Source organism: Chionomys nivalis, chromosome 8, assembly GCF_950005125.1.
Source record: "Chionomys nivalis chromosome 8, mChiNiv1.1, whole genome shotgun sequence".
Classification (NCBI taxonomy): Eukaryota; Metazoa; Chordata; class Mammalia; order Rodentia; family Cricetidae; genus Chionomys; species Chionomys nivalis.
Window position 1 is genome coordinate 73,323,572 of NC_080093.1, and position 24,224 is coordinate 73,347,795.

The following is a 24,224-nucleotide window of genomic DNA, read 5'->3' on the forward strand; positions in this document are numbered from 1 at the left end:
GCTCAGAGGGGAAGGGAAGGGCTACAGTTAGTCATCCTTCAGGAAAAAGATGAGTAACAGATGCTACCTCGGGAGTTTATAGGCAGCTGTTCCATGGGGTAGAAGGTGAGAGCAAAAGCCACACTCAGAGAAACTGCCCTGGACTTTGTGACACCATCAATGACCTGACCCCGGGGTCAACAGTAGGCTGGACACCCTTCTTTGTCACACTTTCAGAAATGCTGACAGCATGAGGAGTCATTCTCCATCATCATTTCAGAGATGCAAATGTCCCCTATGAGGATTAAATAACTGTAATAACCCATATTCCATCTGGGGCCCCAGTACCATAGGCCAAGAAAGGAAGTGTGTCAAGGTCCCATGTAGGGACCTTAGGGGTGTGGTGGCCTCTGACTGAAGCCACAAGTTTTCACTGTGGGTGGGTCAAGACTTTCCCAACAAGAATGGAAATGAAGTGACCCTGGTCTTCAAGGAGAGCAGGACTCCAGGCAACAATTAGGAGTGACTGGGCAAAGGGTCAAGAGTTCAGCTGAGTACACTGTGTAGTTGAGCTGGCTCGTTAAGAAGAGCCAGATGCTGAAGGGAGGTGAGGTGCCAACGGGAAATGGGGTTGAAGGCTAAACTAAGACGACTCGGTAGGCAATGGCTCAGTCAGTGAAGTGAGTTGCAGTACAGGCATGAGGGCCGGAGCTTGACACCCAGTGTCCCTGTGAAGAAAAGCTGGACCTGGCCTCTAATCCCAGAGCTAGGGAGAACGGAGGAGCTCACTAGCAAGCTGGTTCTGTGAGAGAGAGACTCTGTTTCACAAACTAAAGTATGTGTGGAGGGAGGGCTGGAGAGATGGCTCAGAGATTCAAAGCACTTGTTGAACTTGCGGAGGGTTGGTTCCCAGTGTGCACATGACAGTTCACAACCATAAATATTCCAGGTCCAGGGGACCCCAAACCCTCCTCTGACCTCTGTGGGCACCAACACGTATATGGTACACATGCCTACATTGAGGCAAAGCATTCACACACATAAAATAAAAATAAATAAATTTTTTTTTTTTTTTTTTTTTTTTTTTTTTTTGGTTTTTTTCGAGACAAGGTTTCTCTGTGGTTTTTGGAGCCTGTCCTGGAACTAGCTCTTGTAGACCAGGCTGGTCTCGAACTCACAGAGATCCTCCTGCCTCTGCCTCCCGAGTGCTGGGATTAAAGGCGTGCGCCACCACCGCCCGGCAAAAATAAATAAATTTTTTAAAGAAAGAGCGAGGTGAAGAAAGACTAAGGAAGACACACTCGACATTGATGTCTGGTCTCTAAACACACATTCACGTGCACACACCTGAGCCCACACACAGAGGCAAATAGAGGTGGGGGTACATGAATGTCAATGGATAAACCCAGACCCGGTGGGTTATGGCCTCATTTAATGGACCCAGTCCTCCATGGGAGGTGGGTTTTATGATTATTCCTTTTCTTTGACACAGGATAGAGTCAAGGCTCAGAGAGGTAAAGGCCCCCAAAGCCAGACCCCATCCTTTTTGTCTGTCTGACTTGGTAAAATGCAGGTTTACAATCTGCTTCCTTTGGACCTCGTCAGGTTTAGAACTTGCGCTGCAAACCATTTGTTTCCATTGCCACATTGGTGGAGAGAGAGTGGGCAACAGAGACCCTCGACAGTATGTATGGGCAAGGTTCTCAATTTCACACTGCCTAGGGGGAACCGCAAGCAATCCTATCAGCCTGAACAACAACAAGACAAAAGCTCTCTGACATATAAGACTATCAGGCAAAGGTAAGGCATGCATTGCTTTTCAGAGAATTCTCGACTTAAAGCCAGGAGGAATAAAACTTAAATGATTTTTTTTAAAAAAAGATGAGTCTTTTAAGGCTCAAGAATATGTATGGAAATGACTGGGTTTGTAGTTAGGCCTAAAGTACCTACATAGTGTAAGGAAAGCTGGGCTGCCTGGTTAAAAAAAAATCAAAGTAGAAGCTGAATCTCATCCTTTATCTCAAAATAAATGCGAAGTGAACCAAAGGTCACCACGTAAGGGGATAAAGCACGGAGAGCATCCCTATAAAGATGGTGGAGGGTGTGCCCTGAAAGCAAGGCACTCTCGTAAAGGGGTCCATCGGTCCTCACGAGACCACAAACAGAACCTGTAAATCAGAAGAGTCATCCCCAGAAACAAGGCCAAGAACTGAGGGAAAGTACTGTACACCAAGGTTCAGGGTTGTGAAGGCATGAATCATCTGGGAATCCTCAAGATATTGGCCCTCTAACTAGCATCGTCGTGAAACAGGGTGTTCTAGAACTTTAGGGAAAATAGCTTTGCGAAATGAAAACCATCTGGGAGTATTCGAGCAATCTTATTTTTTTTTAAATGGACACAGTGTTGTTATCTCTGCTGTGTAAAAAGTTCTTAACGGGGCAAGGGAGATAATAAAATGTTTGTCCCGCAGCAGGAGGACCCAAGTCCAGATCCCCAGCACTCATGGAAAAACCCACGGGTAGTAGCCCTGCCTAGAGCTGAGGAGGTGAGGACAGAGGATCCTGGGAGTTTCCAGGCAACTAGTCTGACTGAGTCAATTAGCTTCAAGTGCAAAGAGAGGCCTGTCTCCGAGGTAAGGTGGAGGGTGATGGAGGAAGCACTGGCTGGGACCTACGGCCTTCCACATCTACCTATACCCATGTGCAGTGCACGCATCCCCCTGCCCCACACACACATAGAAATCTTATAAATTACGAAAAAAGTCAAGGGGGCAAACAAGCCAAAGACACAACCAGGGACCTGATCAGTAATGAACTTATGGGTGACAAGAAGCCTTGGGAACTAAATGAAGAACAAGCAGACAAACACTGGGGAGCTGCCAGGACTCAGCAACTTAAAGGTGATTAATGCCCAGCACCAGACAATACATGGTAAGACGGATTTTCTCATGTGTACTTGACCAGAGTCTAAAAATTCATAAACAGAAATCAAAGAGCAGAATGCCACATGCTTTGACTCAATAGCCATTTCTAGGATCCATCCCTGACGTCCACACAGGGATGTTCACTGACGGTAATGAATTAGAATCACTGCACACAGCACATGGAGCAGCTAAGTAAGGGGCGTGCAGCTGATCATGTGTGTTAGAAGTTGGTGAACTATGGCTGTGGGTCAACTGTGAAGAGCGGGTTTGCTATGCTATGGACTATAAGCTGAAAGGATTCTACATTTTAAATAATTATTAAGAAAATATAGCTTCCTTCTGTCCCATAAAATCAAAGCTGTTTACAATCTAGACTTCTGGGGAAGGGAGAGCTACTAATCTCTGGCTTTGATCTCTACATATTTTAGCAATTTTGGAGTAAAAAGACAGTCTATGAGCTTAGGAGGTATAGGGAAGGGGATCATGAGTTCAAAGCCAGCCTGGACTACATAGCGAATCTCAGAGCAGCCTGAGCTGCATAATGAGACTCTATTTGGAAAACAAACAAATAAATCCAGATGTGTGGAAGCATATCTGTAATCACCACAGTGAGAGGCAGAGGCAGGAGAACCTGCTGGAGCTACATCATAACTTCAGAGCTAGCGTGAGCTACTTAAGAGCCTGTCCTGAGGGGCAGGGAGAGAAAGGCAAAAGGAAGGAAAGCAACAAAATAACAATGAAGCCAATTCATAAAACAGAAGGCGCCATATGATTCCATTTAGGCAAACTGAATGCAGATTCAATATGGGACTGCTTGCACAGAGAGGTGTCTGAACATGGTGGTCTGTCAACAGTCAGCATCTTTGAATGGTACAAAATAGGTATTTTAAATTCTACTGAAGGTTAATCTAAACGGATGCCATGCACAGTAGTGTGTGGTGTTAGCGCCCTCTTACCTACCCTACACACCACAGAGCGAGAGTTAGGAAAACACAGCAAAATGATATTTAGTGTTTTAGTTATAATTACAAGATTGCATTAACGTTGAAGGTTTAGTGATTCAGACTCCGGCTCCTCGCAGCTCCTCCTTTGTTGCTTTGCTTTGAGACAGTTTCCCCAGGTAGCTCGCGCTGGCCTGCACTTGTGATCCTCTGGCCTCAGCTCTTGAGTGCTGGGATTGCAGACACCACACCTCCTACCTATACCATTTTTAAAGTTCTTTGACATTACACACACACACACACACACACACACACAGAGAGAGAGAGAGAGAGAGAGAGAGAGACATAATGAATTGTGGTCATTTTAACCCCTATCACTGACTCTAACCCCCCTTCCTGATGAGCCCCATATTCCTCCAAAGCCCCACTTCTGCTTTCATAAGCATCCTTGTAACTCACCAGGTTTAATTGGGGGTGCTTGCAGAAACATGTATAAGAGATTATTTATTGGAGCATGGGAACTGTCAGTGGCTACACAACTGAATGGAAGGATTCCTCTATCCCCAGCACCTACTAACCACCAATAGCTCCTCAGAGAGAGACAAGTGACTTAGTTGTCTATGAAGAAACAGCAAGACCAAGGCATCTTATGAAAGAAAGCATTTACTTGGGGACTTGCTTACAGTTTCAGTGGTAGTTACCATGATCATCGCGGCGGAAAGCATGTTGGCAGGCAGACAGATGTGGCACTTTGACCACTTATGAGTGTCTGCCTTAATCACCACCCACTGATAAGGAAGTTGCTCTAAGGCATGCTGAGAACAGCACCAATTTATAGCTAGAAAGGTAACTATTTAGAAAGCGGATGGGACATGTCCACTTAGCAAAACAATGACAGTAGGAGCTCCCTCTAGAGTTTATTACCCCCCTAACCACAGGCTCTTGAGAACATCAGAGGAGGTCAAGGGCCTGTGGCGAGGGAGTCATGAAGAAAACGGGAGCAATTGAGAGAAATTAGTGATTGTCATGGTTTAAGGAGGAGCTGTGATGGGAAAGGAATGGTTGGGGCCATAAGGAAGACCCGGAGGGATCATTGGACAATGGAAATCGTCTGTGTCCTGACTGTACCATTGTGCTACAGTTTCTTATTTTACCAGCGGGCAAGGTGGCTCTCACTCAGGAGGCAGAGATGAGCAGGTCTATGTGAATTTGGCCAGTCTCGTCTACATAGCAAGTGCCAGGCCGGCCAGGCTACATAGTAACACCTATTCTAAAAGCAATAACAACAACAAAATTACCATTGGTCAAGAGCTGAGTGTGATGGCATACCTCCTCAGTTCTGACACTCCAGAAGCCAAGGCAGGAAGATTGTGAGTTTGAGGCCAGCCTGGGCTATGTAGAAAGATCTGATCTCAACAAACCAACAGAACAATGTTACCACCAGGAGAAATGAGTAAAGGTTACGTAAGCTTTCTCTGAATCTTTTCTTACAAATGCACACCATATGTAATTATTTCAAAATGAAAGCCTGATATGGAAAGATAACCCAAATTTCATTTCAAATGCAAAACATATGAAAGCACACAAAAACAAACAATAAAAGGAAATCAGGATAATATTTGCACACAGTGGAAGCAGGCCTAATTGACTCTGTAATTTGGAGAGTCCCCATACATTATTAAGGGTAACCCAGATTTTAATCAGGTGAGACAAAAAAAAAGAAGTGTAAGTCACTAATGACCCTGAAAAGCTGCACAGTGTCATTCATGACATCTTAGCTTCGTTCATGGTTAGAGGAACACAAATGGAAAGAATTGTCGCTGATCTTAGCCATTCTGACAGGTGTGAGATGGAATCCCAAAGGATGGTCCACAGTGCCACAAGGACACTTGCACAATTGTGTTCATTGTTGCACTATTTGTAACAGCCAGAAGTTGGAAACAACCTAGATGTCCCTCAACCAAAGAATGGATAAAGAAAATGTGGTACATTTACACAGTGGAATACCACTCAGCTGTTAAAAACACTGACATTAGGAAGGTTATTGGCAAACTGATGGAACTAGAAAAGACTATCCTGAGTGAGGTAACCAGACCCAGAAAAACAAACAGTATGTATTCATTCGTAAGCAGATATTAACTGTAAAACAAAAGATCAACATGCTACAATCCAGAGTCCCAGAGAAGCTAAGTAACAAAGGGGGCTCAAGTTGAGGATGCATGAATCTCACTGTGAAGGGGAAATAGAATGGGTATCGCCAGTAGATGGGGGAAGGGTATAGAAGGGGGAATAGGGATGGAAACGGATTAGGTGTGGTGAGGATGGAGGGAGAGAGTACTGGGAGAGACAACTGGAATCTGGGGCATCTCTCGGATGAGCTAGAAACCCAGAGCAATGGAAACCCCCAGGAATCTAAGAGTGTGTCCCTAGTGAAGACTCCTAGCAAGGAAGGATCCAGCACCTGAGCCGGCCATCTCCTAGAATGGGGCAAGACTTCCAGTGGTGAGATTGGGACAGGCTGATATTCAAGGGAGGCCTGCCTGCATCTGAAGAGAAACAGTGGAGGAGGAATGGATGGAGGTGGGTAGAGGGGAGGGAGGGGAAACTTTGGTTGGCATGGAAAAATAAATAAATACTAAGCTGGAGAGATGGCTCAGCAGTTAAGAGCACTGAGCAGTTAAGTTCCAGAGGTCCTGAGTTCAATTCCCAGCACCTACATAGTGGCTCACAACCATCTTAACTCTAGTTCTGGGGGACCCAACGTCCATGGTAAAACATCAATGCACATAAAAAATACATAAATAAATGAAAGATTTCCTTACTACCTGAGCTCAGTCCCTTGACCCACATGGTAAAGGCAGAGAACCAACTCTCAAAAGTTGTCCTCTGACCTCCACATGCACACCCACCATAGACACAAAATAAATAAAATGGTAAAATAAAAAGATTAAATATTTACTTTAAAATGTACATGTAATTATGGGGCCAGGGGGAGGTATTGCATGTAAGTGTGGTGGCCTGAGGAGGCCAGAGACATTGGATCCCCTGGAGCTGGAGTGACAGGCTGCTGGGGGCCACCTGACAAGGATGCTGGGAACTGAACTCATGTCCTCTGGAAGAGCAGCAGTATGTGCTTTTTTCTTCAACCAGTTGGGCATTTTCTTCTTTTTCTTCCTTTTCCCTTTCCCTCCCTTCTTCCATCTATCCTTCCTCCCTTTTCCTTCCTTCCTTCCTTCCTTCCTTCCTTCCTTCCTTCCTTCCTTCCTTCCTTCCTCCCTTCCTCTCTTCCTTCCTTTCCTCCCTCTCTCCCTTCCATGACTCATGTAACCCAGACTGGCCTCGTTACGTAGCTGAAGATGATCTTGAACCTCTGCTCCTTCTGCCTCTGCTTCCCGAGTACTAGGATTACAGGCATGCACCACTATGCTCACTTTACACAACTTGGTATTTAATGTAATTTTTACATGGTGATAAAAACAAAGAAACATGTTTTCAGACCACCTTAGTGGAAAACTCGTACTTATCGGGGGGGGGGGAAAGTTAGGGGGAACATCTTTTAGAATGGAAACCACACCCTCCCCCATTACAGGACCCTATTTCTCAATTCCCCATGACAGCTTCGGAGATATCTGCTGCAGTGCTATGCATGAAATTTAAAAAAAGGGAAGTCATAGAACTTATCAACTGTTGACTGCTTTCTGTTACCTCTCAATTAAGAAGCACCACACAGGGCTCTGCCGACAGGACACAGTGATTAAGAGCACCCACCGACTAATCTCGCAGAGACTCTGGATTCAGTTTCCAGCACCCATCAGGAAGTTCACAGTGCCTGTAACTTCAACTCCAGAGGATCCGATGCCCTCTTCTGGCTACTGTGGGCACTGGATGAATATGGTGCATTTACATATATACAAACAAAACATTCATACACATAAAATAAAAATTCTTAAGAAAAGAAACACCATACAGTTGAAGAAAATGAGCGGATGCGCCAAGGTCTCCCCTATGTTCTGCAGAATAAAACCCTAACGTGAGTGTAGAGCTTTCTGTTTGTCTTGTTTTGAGACAGGATCTCTCTAGCAGTCAGTACACTCAGTAGCCCTATGCGTGGTGAAGCTCACTACGTAGACCAGGTTAGCCCGGAACTCCCAGAGATTCTCCTGCTTCTGCCTCCCCAGTGCTAGGATTAAAGGCATGCATCACACCACGCCAGCCCTGAGTGCAGGTTTTTAAAGATTCTAATTCCATCAGGTTGACAATGAAGACTGATTGGTATGGTGGCCTACTATTATGTGAAAATTTAATCAAGCTGACACCTCTATCATAGCCTCCCTCGCCGAAGCAAAGAACACTTCCTGGGCTGTGTACGTAGCTCTGTGGCAAAGTGCTCACCTGGCACGCTGGAGAGCCAGGGTTGGAACTCCCACCCCAGCACTGTACTAAGAGGATTTAGATAACTGAAACTGGAGCATTAGTGTGATCTTTACCCTGTGAACGGTGCCGTGTCTACACTGCTGCTTCTAATTACTCACTGGTCTCACTTAACACAGAGCAAAAGACTACAGTGAAGACAGGGGCCAAGTGGGAAAAGTAGGGTAATGGGGTTGGGGGTACAGAACAAGGGTGAGGGGCTGGAAATGGGTAAAGCAGAGTTTCTCAGACTCTTTGAAAAACACCCCTCTAAGAAGGTTTTAGACATTGTTCTCAGTCACCCATAACACCACACAGACACATCTGTTTACGGTCTTGGGAAGGATATTTTTAGGGAGAAACAGAAACCAAAAAATAGTTTTCCCCTCCCCATTCTTCTTTTATTGAAATTTTATTTTTTATATAATATATTCAGATTATGGTTTCTCCTTCCTCAAATCCACCAAGATCTTCCCCACCTCCCCTCCTATCTGAAGTCATGCCTTTCCTATCTCTCCTTAAAAAACAAACAGGCATCTAAAGAATAATAATAAAATAAGATAAAACCAAAACAAACAAACTGGAATAGGACAAAACTAACAGAAAAGAAAACAGCCAAAGAAAAAAAATACAAGAAACACACATAGACATAGAGACATACACATTTGTACACATAGGAATCCCACAAAACCAGAAAACCTGAAGCCGTAATAAATGCACAAAGGACTGTAAAGTTGTAAGAAAGAAAGACAAGAAAAGGGAAAAAGCAACGCCCTGACTAACATTATGAGGCAAAGAACCTCTGAAGATGCCTGAGCTCACCTTGTGTTGGCCATTTACTGCTGGGCATGTGGTCTACCGTTATATTCCCAGGAGACTCTTGGAGAAAACTATTTCTCTCTCTCTCTCTCTCTCTCTCTCTCTCTCTCTCTCTCTCCCTCTCCCTCTCTCTCTCTCTCTCTCTCTCACAGAAAGTCTTTTCCTGTGTCAATGACTTGAAGCCTAGTCCCCATTTTCTCTTCTGTCAGATTCAAATTATCTCATGTTGAGGTCTTTGATCCACTTGGAGTTCCATTTTGTGTAGGGTGATAAATATGGATCTATTTGCATTATCCTACATGCAGCCCTCCAGTTTGAGCATCACTACTTGTTGAAGATGCTGTATTGTTGGGGACTGCAGACCATCAGACCCTGAATTTTCTATGACCCTGCCTCCGGAGTAAACAACTTGTTTTCCGATGCTTGCAGCTGCTCTGACCAAACAACTTGTTTTGCAGCTGCTCTGAGCATGAGACCCTGATGACGGGGGAGTGGTTTCTGGTGGCTTTCAGCTGAAGAATCCTGAGAGCCAGGGTGTGGCCATTGGTCAGGGAAGGCACTATAAAAGCTGCCCTGGAACACAATAAAGTTGGCATTCTTGGCATTCTTGTTTCAAGGATGACCCGTGTCTCTATCTATGTGTGTGTACTTCGATCTCCAGGCCCCTGCCCGACTAGCGAACCATCCCATAGTGCAGGTGCAGGCGGTATGCTACAGGCCTAGTATCATAGTACACCAGTACATAGTACTGGTGCTACAGGACCATGGTACACATAGTAGTACGGACATTATACTGTATTAGTCAGGGTTCTCAAGAGTAACAGAGATGATAGAATAGATAGAAAGATAGATAGAAAGATAGATAGAAAGATAGATAGATAGATAGATAGATAGATAGATAGATAGATGATAGATTATATAGCTGCCCATCTGCCCGTGAATGGAAGTTCCAAAAATCCAGTAGTCGTTCAGTCTACCAGGCTGAATGCCTCAGCTTGCCTTCAGTATACACTGGAATCCCAAAGAAATAGGCTCAAGGCCGGGCGGTGGTGGCCTTTAATCCCAGCACTGGGGAGGCAGAGGCAGGTGGATCTTTGTGAGTTCGAGACCAGCCTGGTCTACAAGAGCTAGTTCCAGGACAGGCTCCAAAACCACAGAGAAACCCTGTCTCGAAAAACCAAAAAAAAAAAAAAAAAAGAAAGAAATAGGCTCAAATGCCAGTGAAGAAATGAACTTGCTAGTAAGGGCAAGAGCAAGCAGGCAAGGAGAAGCAGCTTCTTTTTCCATAGTCTTGTCTAGGCTTCTAGCAGAAGTCATGACCCAGATTAAAGGCAGGTGTTCTACCTCAAAAGGTCTGGATTAAATATGCGTCTTTCCATCTCAAAGGATGGAACTGAAATTAAGCAAATTTCCCTCTTTAAGCAAAAATCTCTCACAGGTGTGTCCCATTTCGGGTTTTAGTTAATTCCAGATGTAGTCAAGTTGACAACCAAAAATAGTCATATAAATAGGTATGGAGAGAATAGACAACTTTGTCTTGTTCCTGATTTCAGTGGAAATGCTTTAGGTTTCTGTCCATTTAGGGTGATGTTGGGTGTGGGCTTGCTGTAAATTGCTTCTTTTATTTTGTGGTGTGTCCCTGTATCCCTAATCTTTCTAGGGCTTTTATCACGAAGGTCTGTTGGATTTTGTCAAGGGCCTTTTCTGCATTTCATGAGATGATCATATGGTTTTTGTCTTTTAGTAATTTTATGTGGTGAATTACGTTTATTGATTTATGTATGTTGAACCATTCTGGCACGACTGGGATGAAGTTTACTTGGTTATGGTGAATGATCATTATGATGTGCTCTTAGATTCAGTTTACAAGTATTGTATTGAGAATTTTTGCATATATATTCATAAGGGAAATTGGTCTGTAATTCTCTTTCTTCATTGAGTCTTTATGTGGTTTAGGCATCAGTATAACTTTGGCCTCATGGAAAGAATTAGGCAATGTTCCATTTGTATCTATTTTGTGAAATAATTTGAGGAGTACTGGCAAAGAAGAAATAAAATGAACATGTTAGGCTCCTGACTTTTAGCTAAGTCCTGTCTGGGTGGGAGATAGGACCAAGGCTGGAGACAAGACCTACCCATCCCATCACTGACTGAAGCCAGCCTACAGTGGGGGTAGGGGGAGAACAGAGTGTCTACTCCTGAAGTACACAAATGCACATGTGAACAGATGGCAAGTTGGCGAGAGGACCTGGAGGTCCTTGCCATGCCAGCTCTTGCCATGCCAGGCCTGATGACTCACCTGATCCCTGGTACCCTCTGGAAACAACCAGCTTCTAAAGTTTGTCTTCTAACCGCCACACACACTCACACAGCCCTAAAAACACAGTCTTTAAAAATGAAAGTCTTTTCAAACCAGAACAGTTGTTTCCTGAATGATTGTTAAACTCTTCAAGATGAACGGAAGGCTGCAACAGCTACCTCTTGGCTTTAGATTGCTCCTTCACAGAATCCATGTCTGAATATACGATAAACAAATCTTAGGCATCATATTTGCCCGGTCCTAGCAGCGGCTCATCTCTTAGTCTCGGCACCCTAGTTATACTTTCTCTAGCACTTGGCAGGGCAGGACAGCCACATTTGCCACAGCAGGACAATATGCATCTTAATGTGATGTTTCCCAAAAGACGATGTTCCTTTTGTCATCGTGCTTCTGATGAATATCATGAAGGGTCACCATATTCAAGGCTGAAAATTATACTATTCAGATTTAGCCTTATTAGTCAAAGTTTAAAATATAAAGCTATGATTAATATATCTGAGAATTACCTATTATTTTAAAGTTTTTTTTTTCCAAAATACATGCTTCAACAAATGTAAAATTGATTTTCATTCAGTTTTGTTGTTAATACCTGGTCATTTGTACCTTGCTTTTCAAAAGGAGTCAGGACATGAGATCTTATTTCAAAGACATTTGAAGAGTTTGAAAGTCCTACTTCATGGAGTACATGGCACCGCCCCTAAAAGGAGCTGAGTAGCCTTTTCTCCTAAGCTTGCAGGTTTAGCTGCCTACAGAGCCTCCGTTCTTACAGATTTGCCCTATTTCTTTTGGTATCAGTGCTATTAGTTGGGTGTTGCCTCAAGAAAAGAAAAAAGCTTTTTTTATGCTGGTGCTGCAGAGCCTGAGGCATAGATATACTGAGAGTTAAATGGACAAAGATGCCATGTCGATTTGCCTCTGGCCATGCTGGAAGAAAGGCCTTCATAAGAAGTGCAGAATGTCATCGTTTATGTTACATTTGGGAACTTGATGTGTAGGAGCTAGCAAACAGCATATCTGTGACAATCGCCACATTCCATTGCCCACATTTATTCAACTGGAAGAATAGTTCTCAGAAGACAGAACAGCTGCAAATCAGGGTGTGGAAACCCCTTTGCCCCATGGATGTATTTTAAAAAGTGAATTAAAGCCAGGCGATGGTGGCGCACAACTTTAATCCCAGCACTAGGGAGACAGAGGCGGGCGGATCTCTGTGAGTTTGAAGTCAGCCTGGTCTATAACAACTAGTTCCAGGACAGGCTCCAAAGCTACAGAGAAACCCTGTCCTGAAAACGAAAAATAAATAAATAAAAATAAAAGAAAAACCAAACCAACCAACCAACCAACAAAAAAACTGAATTGAGTCATCACATTTTATTTCTTAATGTTTGTCTTTAATATCTTATATCATTAAAATTTATGGTCTTAAAATTTTAAAAAGTCTTGCATGATGGTGCACAACTTTAATTCCAGCATGTATATAGAAGGCAGAGGCAGGCCGGTCTCTGTGAATTCAAGGGCAGTCTGGTCTATATAGTCAGTTCTAGGCCAGCTAGGGGGATGTATATATATATACATAGTGAGAATATACATATATATATAGAGTGTATATATATATATATAGTGAGAACTTGAACTTGGCCTCAAAACTAAGTACTTAAAACATTAAAATGAAAAAAGCTATGCTATGTCTTAGTCTGGGTTTTACTGCTCTGAAGAGACACCATAACTACAGCAACTCCTATAAAGGAAAACATTTCATTGGGGCTGGCTTACAGCTCAGAGGTTTAGTCCATTATCATCACAATGGGAAGCACGGCAGCAGGCAGGCAGACATGGTGCTGGAGAAGGAGCTGAGAGTTCTACATCTGGATCTGCAGACAGCACAAAGAGAATGCCACTCTGGGTGTGGCTTGCGCATCTGAGGCCTCAAGGCCCACCCCCTAGTGACACACTTCCTCCAACTAAAACCATCGACTCCAGCAAGGCCACCTCCTAATAGTGCCACTTCCCTATGAGCCTATGGGATCCATCACAGGCTACAAAAACAAGCAAAAACAATGCCCACATTTACCAGTGATGATGTGCCTTCATGTTTATTCCATTCCTTATCTTATTAAATCACAGACTTGCTCCACTAAACTGAGCTTCCCACTGTGACCCCAGGGTTCCCATATACACTGTGTTAAGAATATTTAAGAAAATAAGACACACCATTCCAAACCCAAGACCTTCCTGTCCTGAGATTGAAAGAAAAAGCCTTCTCTTGGGCAATTCACTTTCTTTTCAGGCTATCTAAACACACCTACTCCAATGACAGGCACACCACAGGTGGAGCACAGATGAGTGTCCAGGGAATACTGGTTCCAAGTAGAACAGGGAACTGTGACCTCAGCTGAGGACCATGCCGGAGCTTCCCCACAGCCATGCCTATTCATGCAGCTCCAGCATAGGGCTGGAGTTTTTTTCCCCCCTAAACTGTGGGGCCCTAATCTGCAGCATAATGACCGTATTAATCTCATTACTATTGCTGTGGCTTATCATAACTCCAGAGCCTGAAAAACACCACGCATTTATTTACTTATGGTTTTGGAGATCAGAAAGAAGAAAGCCGTTAACTTCAGTCTGTCAAGTTTTTGAGGGTGTATGGGGATGGGGGGCATCTTTCTGGAGACTCCCGGCCTTTTAAAAGACTTAATTTTTAATAGTTTTAGTGATGTATTATGTATGCACCCATGTGTGGGTGTGTGCAGGTGAGTGCAGGTGCCCACAGAGAATGAGGACTTCAGATCCCCTGGAGCTGGAGTAAGTCAGGAGCCACCCAGTATGGGTGCTGGGAACTGGACTTGGTTCCTCTGTAAGAACAGTATGTGTTCTTAACCTGAGTCATCACTCCAGCCCCTTGTCTCTTTTAGCTTATAGAAATTGCTTATATTCCTTATCTTTTGGCCCTTCCCACCATCCTCAAAACCCCTCCCTCCGCAATCTCCTTCAGTCAATGTCTACTGTCTGGCTGTGTCTTCTTGTCTGACTGATGTGGATGCTTGTGATTGCATCAGAACGCCAGATGACCCCTAACAACCTTGTTTTGAGACCCTTATCTTAATCTCATTGGCCAAATGCCCATTTGCCGCAGAAGGTGACATGTATACAGGTTCCAAGCAGTCAGGGTATGTAAGGAGGAGTTACACAACCTGCCACGGCAACTGGAATGAACGAGGCAAGGCAGCAGGCTAGCCCAGCCATGGCAGCAGCAATACCACAGAAGAGCTCCAGCATCTGTGGCAGGTCAAAGGTCAGGGCCCATGAGGTGTCGCAATAAAGAGCACAGGGAGGAGTAAATTCCCAAATGGATTCTGACTCACAGGGCAAACCAAGGTCCAAGTAAGATGCAGGCTCCTGGGTTTTAGCTGCCATGGATGTGAACCCTGGTCCATCCCACAGAGCAAAGAAGGTCAACAGATGCCAGCCAAGTCTGACACACAGACAAATGGCAAGTGAGATTTATTTAAACAATGATAGTGACAGGAGCAGGATCTGGTGTGACCACCTTTCTAACCAAGGGTTTTGGATATGCAACAGGGCCCACAACAGAGACGACGCTACCCATCTCTCAGGGGGCTCAGGGCACTCCCTCAGCTGGAGACTTGGACTTCCACCTCAGCACGAACCTTCACAGATTAATAGGTTATCTCCTTCAAACCTAAGGGGAGGAAACACAGACACAGTCAGATGCCTGTGGCGGAGTAAAGGAACTAGGGGGTGGGGGCAAGCACGACACTTCTATGTGTTCAAGAGCTGGCCCTGGGCACCAGCACAGCTCGCTGCTGGACCTCGTACTCTTCCTGTGTGAAACGAGATTTCAAAAGAAAGTGAGAGGTCAAGCTAGCTTTTGTTTATGGGTGGTTTAAAATGGATTAAGAAAGCATTCCATAACAATTTATGGGCTCTCAGCAGTAAATGTCCAAAATCTACCTGCTAACTGCTGACCTTTGAACAAACACAGAGCTGGTTCTTCACTGTGTGCTGATACACTGAAGAAGCTTCTGACATTAAAATGTTTATTATCCCAACCTGGGTGTGCTGGTGCATATCTGTAAACAGCACTCGGGAGACTGGAGCGGGAGGCCAGCCTGGGTTTCAGACCCCTTCCCAAAGCACACCAAAAAAGGCGGTGGGGGACAAAAACATCACTGTTTAATGACAGGTAACTTAAACCCGCTAGGAACCTGCAGTTCCCAAATCTTGGGAAGCTTAAATACATTCAGACACAGTCTTGTGATAGAATTTAATACACTCATTGCAATTATGTTCTTTAGGAAGTTTGGTGGCAAGGGAGAAAATGCTTATGTCACATGATGAAATTGGAAAAGCTCAGAAGTCCAGTTATAGGAACATGTAAAGTCAGCTCTACTGAAGATAAGATCAGAATTCAGTAAAAGGGCAGAGGGTGTAGACCAAGGAAGAGCCACACTCTCTTCATGGTTTTTCTGCTTTCACATGTACGAGGTTCCAGGGGCACACCTGTAATTCTGGTAGGCCAAAGTAAAAGGAATGCCAAGGTTAAGGCCAGGCTGCTTTACAAGTCTCAAAGAATCAAACAAAAAAGGTAAATAAATAAACTATATATGAGTGTGTATAAATATATTTTTTAAATAAATAAAGTATCCAGAACACAGCGGAGGAAGCATCACTAAGAGGCTGCCTGAGACCAGAGCTTCTGTGCTCTACCTTTTTCAAGTTCCCCAAGTTCCAACTACAATTTCCTTTATTATTGGAGGAGATTCTAATATAAAACACAACAATAAAGGAATTTCCACCCAAAACCATGTTGGAAGGACTCTGTAGGCTGAACTGTGGAGCCCAAGCAGGCTGGACTGCCAGCTGTCATCGGATCGCATTGTGAGAAGCTGTAAGGCACTGGGGACCTGGAATCTGATGTGGTCTTGCCAGGCTGTTCTGCTCAGGAATAACCAGGCCCTGGGAAGCAAGAACAACTGGGGCAGGAGTCAGCGGAGGCTGGATCCAAACCTGAGAGCCAGGTGCTCAGGTCCCTCCGTGAGCTTCGAGGTATTGCATGCCTCTGTCAGGAAACTACGCCTCAACCTTAGAGAGAGGAGGGAGAAACTGCCCTGGAAGCTGAGTGAGTCTTTTAGAAACCAAACGATCCATGTGTTAGTATCCAGCAAACATGGCTATGAGCTGGTGAAAGGGCAAATGCTGGTTATTTTTATTAAGGTTATTACTTTAAACTCTCAAGGTTTTCAACCTTCCCAAATGCAGAAATCCTATGGCAGGCCTGACAAGGACTGGCTAGCTGTTTGAGGATTTGTGGTTTAGAGAGTTTGCCTAATTCTGTGCTATAAAAACCTGGAAGAACAAATGATAACTTCTCTGGATACTCTGTGGGTGTGCATACATGTTTCTCTAGTTCTCTGAACCTCAACCGCCTGGTGCGCCTTTCATTCTTGGGAGAAGGCTGTCCTGCCTCCGACCTAGGTGACAGACAGAGGCACTCTCTTACCGAGTTCCTGGCCTCCACGGGTGGCCCAGCAGAGGCAGTAATGCCGCATAAGCTGCTCCAGAAGCTCCAGCTCATCCAGGAACTCGAGGGATTCTATTCTGTGCAGAAGTCAGAACAGGAGATGGAGATCGCAGTTAGGAAGAGCTAGTCCAAAGGGCACCTGCTGCTCTTCCAGAGGATCCAGGTTCAATTTTCAGCACCCACTCACATGGAGGCTCATACTGTACTTAACTCCAGTTCCAGGGGATCTGGTTCCCTCTTTTGGCCTCTGGGGATACCAGGCACACACTGCATGTACACACACACACACACACACACACACACACACACACACAGGCAAAAACACTCATATGCAAATAGATCCATACGTATCACCATACACAAAACTCAAGTCCAAATGGATCAAAGACCAAAATAAAACCAATCACACTAAATCTCATAAAAGAGAAAGTGGGAAGTACACTTGAATGCATTGGCATAGGAGACCACTTCCTAAGTATAACCCCAGAAGCACATACACTGAGAGCAACAATTAATAAATGGGACCTCCTGAGACTGAGACACTTCTGTAAAGCTAAGGACATGGTCAACAAGACAAAACGGCAGCCTACAGGATGGGAAAAGATCTTCACCGACCCCATATTGGACAAAGGACTAATCTCTAAAAAATGTACAAAGAACTCAAGAAACTTGACAACAAAAGAACAAATAATCCAATAAAAAAAGGGGTACAGACCTAAATAGAGAAGTCTCAAAATACGAATCTCAAATGGCCAAAGGACACTTAAGGAAACGTTCAACATCCTTAGCTATCAGAGAATGCAAATAAAACAACTCTGAGATTCCATCTTACACCTGTAAGAATGGCCAAGATAAAAAACACTGATGACAACTTATGCTGGAGAGGATGTGAGGTAAAGGGAACACTCCTCCATTGTTGGTGGGAATGCAAACTGGTACAGCTGCTTTGGAAATCAGTGTGGCGATTACTCAGACAATTAGGAAATAAACTACCTCAAGACTGAGCAATACCACTTTTGAGTATATACTCAAAGGACACTCAATCATACCACAAGGACATGTGCTCAACTATGTTCATAGAAGCATTGTTTGTCATAGTCAGAACCTGAAAACAACCTAAATGCCCCTTGACCAAAGAATGAATAAAGAAAATGTGGTAATTTACACAATGGAATACTTGAAATTTTGACATCTTGAAAATTTTCAGGCAAATGGATGGATCTAGAAAAAAAAATATTGAATGAGGTAACCCAGACCCAGAAAGACAAATATCATATGTACTCACTCATAAGTGGCTTTTAGACATAAAGCAAAGAAAAACCAGCCTACAGTCCACAACCCCAAAGAACCTAGACAACAAAGAGAACCCAAGAGAGACATACATGGATCTTATAGGAAGGAGAAAAAGACAAGATCTTCTGAGTAAATTGGGAGTGTGGGGGTCATGGGAGAGAGTAGAAGGGGGAGGGAAGGAAGGGAGAAGAGCAGAGAAAATGTATAGCTCAATAAAAACAATAGAAAAAAATAGAAGTATGATGTACCAGCCATGGGAAAGCTGAGAAGGGCTCAAAAATAAAAAAAAAAAGATAAATTTAAAATAAGATTTATTATCTTTAAAGACATTTAGGAATATGTCTTTAAATATTTAAATAAAGACTCATCCTAAATTGTTCCATGGCAAACACTACAAATAAAATCAATTACAAGAAAAAAATTACAAGTTGTTAAGCCATAAGAATTGTTTTTTTTAAAAAAAAATGCTCACACACATGAAATTAAAATAAATTTTCAAAAAGAAGAAGGAATTCAGGAAGTTTAGCTCAGGGGAACAGTACACACTTGGAATGTGCAGTCTTAAAGAAAGGAGAAGGAGGGTAAGGAAGGAATGGGAAGAAAGGAAGGGTGAGTGGAGAAAGGAAAAGGAGGAAGAGGAAAAAGGGTTACCTCAAAGGTCAAGACAAATGAACTAGAAAGGTCTCTGGAATGCTAGTGGCAAACGACTACTTTCTTTGCCCTGCAACTCCTTATAGAGTTCTAGAACTTCAGCATGAAAAACTTTCATAATAATTTAAAAGAAGAAGAAAAGATCATTCCAATAGAAAAAAAAAACAAACAAGAGGTCTTCAAATTCATTTACGAGAAAACAAATATAAATGAAAACACAAGATAGTTGTCTTAAGACCTCTATTGCTGTGATGAAAGACCATGGCCAAAAGCAACTTGGGAAGGAGAGGGTTTATTCAGTTCATACTTCCTCATTGCTGTTCAGCACCAAAGAAGTTAGAACAGGAACTCAAACAGAGCAGGAACCTGGAGGCAGGAGCTGATGCAGAGGCCACAGAAGGGTGCTGTTTACTGGCTTGCTCAGCCTGCTTATAGAATCCAGGACTCAGAGATGGTACTCACCCACAATGGACTAGGCCCTACCTCATAAACCTCTAATTAACAAAATGCCCCACAGGCCAGCGTACAGCCTGATCTTATGGAGGTATTTCTCTATCCTTCCCCGCTCTTAGATGACTTTCACTTCTGTTAAGTTGACATAAAACTAGCCAGAACAGTAGTTTTTCAACACTCAGACAGAAAAAGATTGAAGGCTGAACACAGAAGAAAAGGCACTTTCTCAATTGCTAGCAATATGACAAAACAGGATTGCCTCCCTTGAAAGCATTTTAGCCTCTTTCAACACAAAGAAAGAACATCCTCTAATCCTGTGATCAATCTGCCTCTTTAAGAGCTTACCCTGAGAGTGCCCCTTTCTCCACAACCTCTCCAGCAGAGGCTATCATTGGTGTTTTTGATTTTAGCCATTCTGACCGGTGTAAGATGGTATCTTAATGTTGTCTTGATTTGCATTTCCCTGATTGCTAAGGAAGTTGAGCATGATCTTAAGTGACTTTTGGCCATTTGAACTTCTTCTGTTGAAAAGTCTCTGTTCAGCTCAGTGCCCCATTTTATAATTGGATTGATTAACCTTTTACGGTCTAATTTCTTGAGTTCTTTGTATATTTTGGATATCAGACCTTTGTCAGTTGCGGGGTTGGTGAAGATCTTCTCCCAGTCAGTGGGTTGCCTTTCTGTCTTAGTGACACATTGCTGGTGGGAATGCAAACTTGTGCAACCACTTTGGAAAGCAGTGTGGCGGTTTCTCAGGAAAGTCGGGTTCAACCTACCTCTTGACCCAGCAATACCACTATTGGGAATATACCCAAGAGATGCCCAAACATACAACAAAAGTATATGCTCAACTATGTTCATAGCAGCATTGTTTGTAATTGCCAGAACCTGGAAACAACCTAGATGTCCTTCAGTGGAAGAATGGATGAAGAAAGTATGGAATATATACATATTAGAGTACTACTCAGCAGTAAAAAACAATGACTTCTTGAATTTTGCATATAAATGGACGGAAATTGAAAACACTATCCTGAGTGAGGTAAGCCAGACCCAAAAAGAGGAACATGGGATGTACTCACTCATATTTGGTTTCTAGCCATAAATAAAGGACATTGAGACTATAATTCGTGACTCTAGAGAAGCTAAATAAGAAGGTGAACCCAAAGAAAAACATATAAGCATCCCCCTGAATATTAACCTTCATCAGGCGATGAAAGAAGACAGAGACAGAGACCAACATTGGAGCACTGGACTGAAGTCTCACGATCCAAAGGAGGAGCAGAAGGAGAGTGAGCACGAGCAAGGAACTCAGGACGGCGAGGGGTGCACCCACACACTGAGGCAATGGGGATGATCTATCGGGAACTCACCAAGGCCAGCTGGCCGGGGACTGAAAAAGCATGGGACAAAACCGGTCTCGCTGAACATAATTGACAATGAGGACTACTGAGAACTGAAGAACAATGGCAATGGGTTCTTGATCCTATTGCATGTAATGGCTTTGTGGGAGCCCAGGTAGTTTGGATGCTCACCTTAATAGACTTGGATGCAGGTGGGTGGTCCTTGGACCTCCCACAGGGCAGAGAAACCTGCTTGCTCCTTGGGCTGAGGAGGAAGGAAGACTTGATTGGGGGAGGGGGAGGGAACGGGAGGTGGTGGTGGGGAAGAGGCAGAAATCTTTAATAATTAAATTAATTAATTAATAAAAAAAAATAAATAAAAAAAAAAAAAAAAAAAAAAAAAAAAAAAAAAAAGAGCTTACCCTGCATGGAAAGATAAATGGTCAAGAGCATTTCTACAGCAGCAGTTCCAATCTGGTAGCAAGCAAAAACTGAACTATAGGAGACCATCTGCATGAACTAAAACATGCTCATACTTCAGGTCTCTACAGCCAGACTATGAACCAGGGCAGATCTACATGGGTAAATATGGGATAATTCCAAGACATACCCTGGAGCATTTCAGACAGGGTGTGTGCTTAGTAAAACACGACCAGTGCAAAGAAAGCAGCGTGCACATGTTTTGGGTGAATGACTCTAAAACTCTGAGGAAAAATAAATATTTTCACTTTATACATGGGTCGCCTTAAGTGTTTGTTATAGTAACAGAAAGCTAACTAGTGCAGAAAATTAGCACAGAAAGTAAGACAGGTTTCTCTGCTGCCACAGACCTGCTTACTGCATGTGCCAAAGGAGTGTGGGAAGTGTAGAGAAGCAGGCCAGAGTGAGGCCAAAATGCTGGTAAAAACCCAGAAAACATGGCAACGCTGGGGAAGTTTAGGGTGGAAATGAAAATGGACTAGGAAGTGGATACGAGGCCACCCCTGTCACTCTGTGGCAAACAACCTGATTGCATCTTGCCCATGCCAGGGACTTTGTGCGGCAGAGATACAAAATAATGGACGATGAATTAATCTGCTGGCGGAGGCTTCACATGAGCCAGGCAGTGGTGTGCAGGACTGTGCAGAGACTCAGGAGCCAATGTGACGGAGGAGAGATTCACAAAGAATGCAGTCCAGAAGCCGGAAAATGCTCATTAGGAAAGACTGCTTCCTGCTCTTCCAGACGATCTGAGTCCAGTTCTCAGCACTCACTACAGAGGACACCAGAATCCAGTTCCCAGCACCCAACTTGGGCAGCTCACAACTGCCTACAAACACAGCTCCAGGGGATCCTATGCACTCTTCTGGCCTCCACAAGCACCCATGCAAATAGAGCATACATAAACACAGACAGATGTACATGAATAAAAATATAATTTTAAAAATGGTGTGGTTAGTTTTTATTGCCAACTGGACACACTCAAGGGTCACCCGAGAAGAGAGAACCTCGAGGAACTGTGTAGACCAGACTGTCCTATGGGTATGTCTGACGGAAGGAGGACGACCCAGGCCCATGAGCAGTACAGTCCCTAAGCAGGTGGTCCTGGATTGTAAAGAAAGGTGGCTGAGCATAGACCTGGGACAGAATGAGCCAGTAAGCAGCATTCCTCTATGGTTTCTGCTTCAGTTCATGTCTGGAGTTCCTGCCTTGACTTCCTTCAAGGATGGATTACAACCTGAAAGTATAAGCCAAACAAACCTTTTCCTCCCCAAGTTGTTTTTGGTTTGAGTGTTTTATCACAGCTACAGAAAGTATCTAATAGCAAAAAACAGAACAGGCAGGCTAGATAGAAAAAGAGCCAGTATAGCTGAGCCCAAGGTACGGTTCTTAGCACCTGACTAAAGAAACTAAATGTGCTACCTAGGGGCCACAGGAAGGACACATCAATGAGAGTTTCAGTCTGCAGGTCCATCCCAGACGCCATAGTCCGAAGATGTACAGACACAAATTTAAACTTGCCTTGCTTGCATCAGCTGCCTCTCTGAGTTTCTGGCCATGAGAGGACAGTGTGCTCTGCTACATACAATCCACATCCCAAAGGAATGGCCCTGCTAGCCATGATGAATCTCCACATGGTGAAGCAAAATACATCTCTTCTAAGTTGATTTCAGATGTGACATAGTAAGGGACACTGAATGTTATTCTTCTGGTCCCTGGTCCCTTTAAGGGACAAGCCATGCCCACTCTCGGCGACCTCTGACCTCTTGTCACCATCTTGAATCTCTCTCTTTCTGTCCTCTCTTGGAGCATGCATGTCTCCCTGCTTCTCTCCTCTCTCTGTCTGTCTTTCTCCTTTCTCTCCCTCTCTCTCCCTTTCTCTCCCTCTATCTCTCTCTCTCCCTCTCTCCCTCTCCCTCTCTCCTCTAAGTAATAAATGTCCAGTTCTGATTCATACGATGTGTCTGTCACATGTCCCTACCCATTCGCCCGCTCGCCGTTGGGAACCTGCCGCGAGCTGCTCTGGAGTTGCGGGGACTCGCAGCTGCTCTGTGAACTCACCACCCGCTAGTCACCGCAGCAACCAGCCCACCCCGCTGCTGCTCAGGCCGCTCGGGCTCGGGTGGCTTTCCCAGGGCCCGCTGCAAGCTGTCTCTGCCTGCTGGCCGCCACCAGCTGCCGCCTGGAAAAGTAAACTAACAAAACATCTAGGCACATTACTGAATAAAGTTCCATAAAGGACAAAGAAAAGCCTTAATGAAGAATAGAGATTAACTGAACACAACTGACAGGACTCAGTACAAACTGAAGCTATTCACTAGCCATGAGCTCCTAACAACAGGCAGATTTGGGACCAATTTTGAGCCAATATCCCTGGTGCAGACAAGAAAGTGTAGACAAAGCCCATGTGACATTCAGAGTCAGGAGGCCTGTTCAGGGAGCAAAGGCCATTTCCTGTCACACCTGGTCTCTGTTAGGGTTACATGTTGCTGTCTACAAAAGACCACGGCTGCATGAGACAAAGGACCGCCCAGAAAGGAGTTATTCTCCCTGGGCTGATGCTCATTACAGACTCCCCTCTGGCTGCTTAGAATAAATCTGCCAGAGCAACAGCATTACATGTCAGACCAGAGATGTTCAAAACATCACCTCGACACCTATGAAGTGGAAGCTAGCCTGATAAAAGAAGAAGAAAGAAGAAGAAGGGCCGGGTGGTGGTGGCACACGCCTTTAATCCCAGCACTTGGGAGGCAGAGGCAGGCGGATCTCTGTGAGTTCGAGACCAGCCTGGTCTACAGAGCTAGTTCCAGGACAGGCTCCAAAGCTACAGAGAAACCCTGTCTCGAAAAACCAAAAAAAAAAAAAAAAAGAAAGAAAGAAAGAAAGAAGAAGGAGGAGGAGGAGGAGGAGGAGGAAGAGGAAGAGGAAGAAGAAGAAGAAGAAGAAGAAGAAGAAGAAGAAGAAGAAGAAGAAGAAGAAGAAGAAGAAGAAGAAGCAGCAGCTTCCACAAGAATCCATAAATCATCAACCTATGAGAGGGCACTCTCAGAGCATTCACTGCCTAGATAACTG

The 24,224-nt window shown here is 44.1% G+C and overlaps 1 protein-coding gene across 3 annotated transcripts in view; it reads right to left on the reverse strand.

Moving 5' to 3' along the window:
- Positions 1-3,513: 3,513 nt before the first annotated feature.
- The window catches only part of Lcmt1 (leucine carboxyl methyltransferase 1), a 79,344-nt gene continuing 58,633 nt past the window's right edge, over positions 3,514-24,224 (reverse strand). For 2 of the 3 annotated variants that reach the window (XM_057779955.1, XM_057779957.1), the window contains exons 10-11: positions 16,915-17,012; positions 14,865-15,093 (exon numbers count right to left, since the gene is read on the reverse strand). In XM_057779955.1, coding sequence (XP_057635938.1) covers positions 15,071-15,093; positions 16,915-17,012 — 121 coding nt within the window. In that variant the 3' untranslated portion in view covers positions 14,865-15,070. Of the gene's footprint in view, positions 4,122-14,864; positions 15,094-16,914; positions 17,013-24,224 lie in introns of those variants that run through there. The other variant, XM_057779956.1, reaches the window with a different exon arrangement.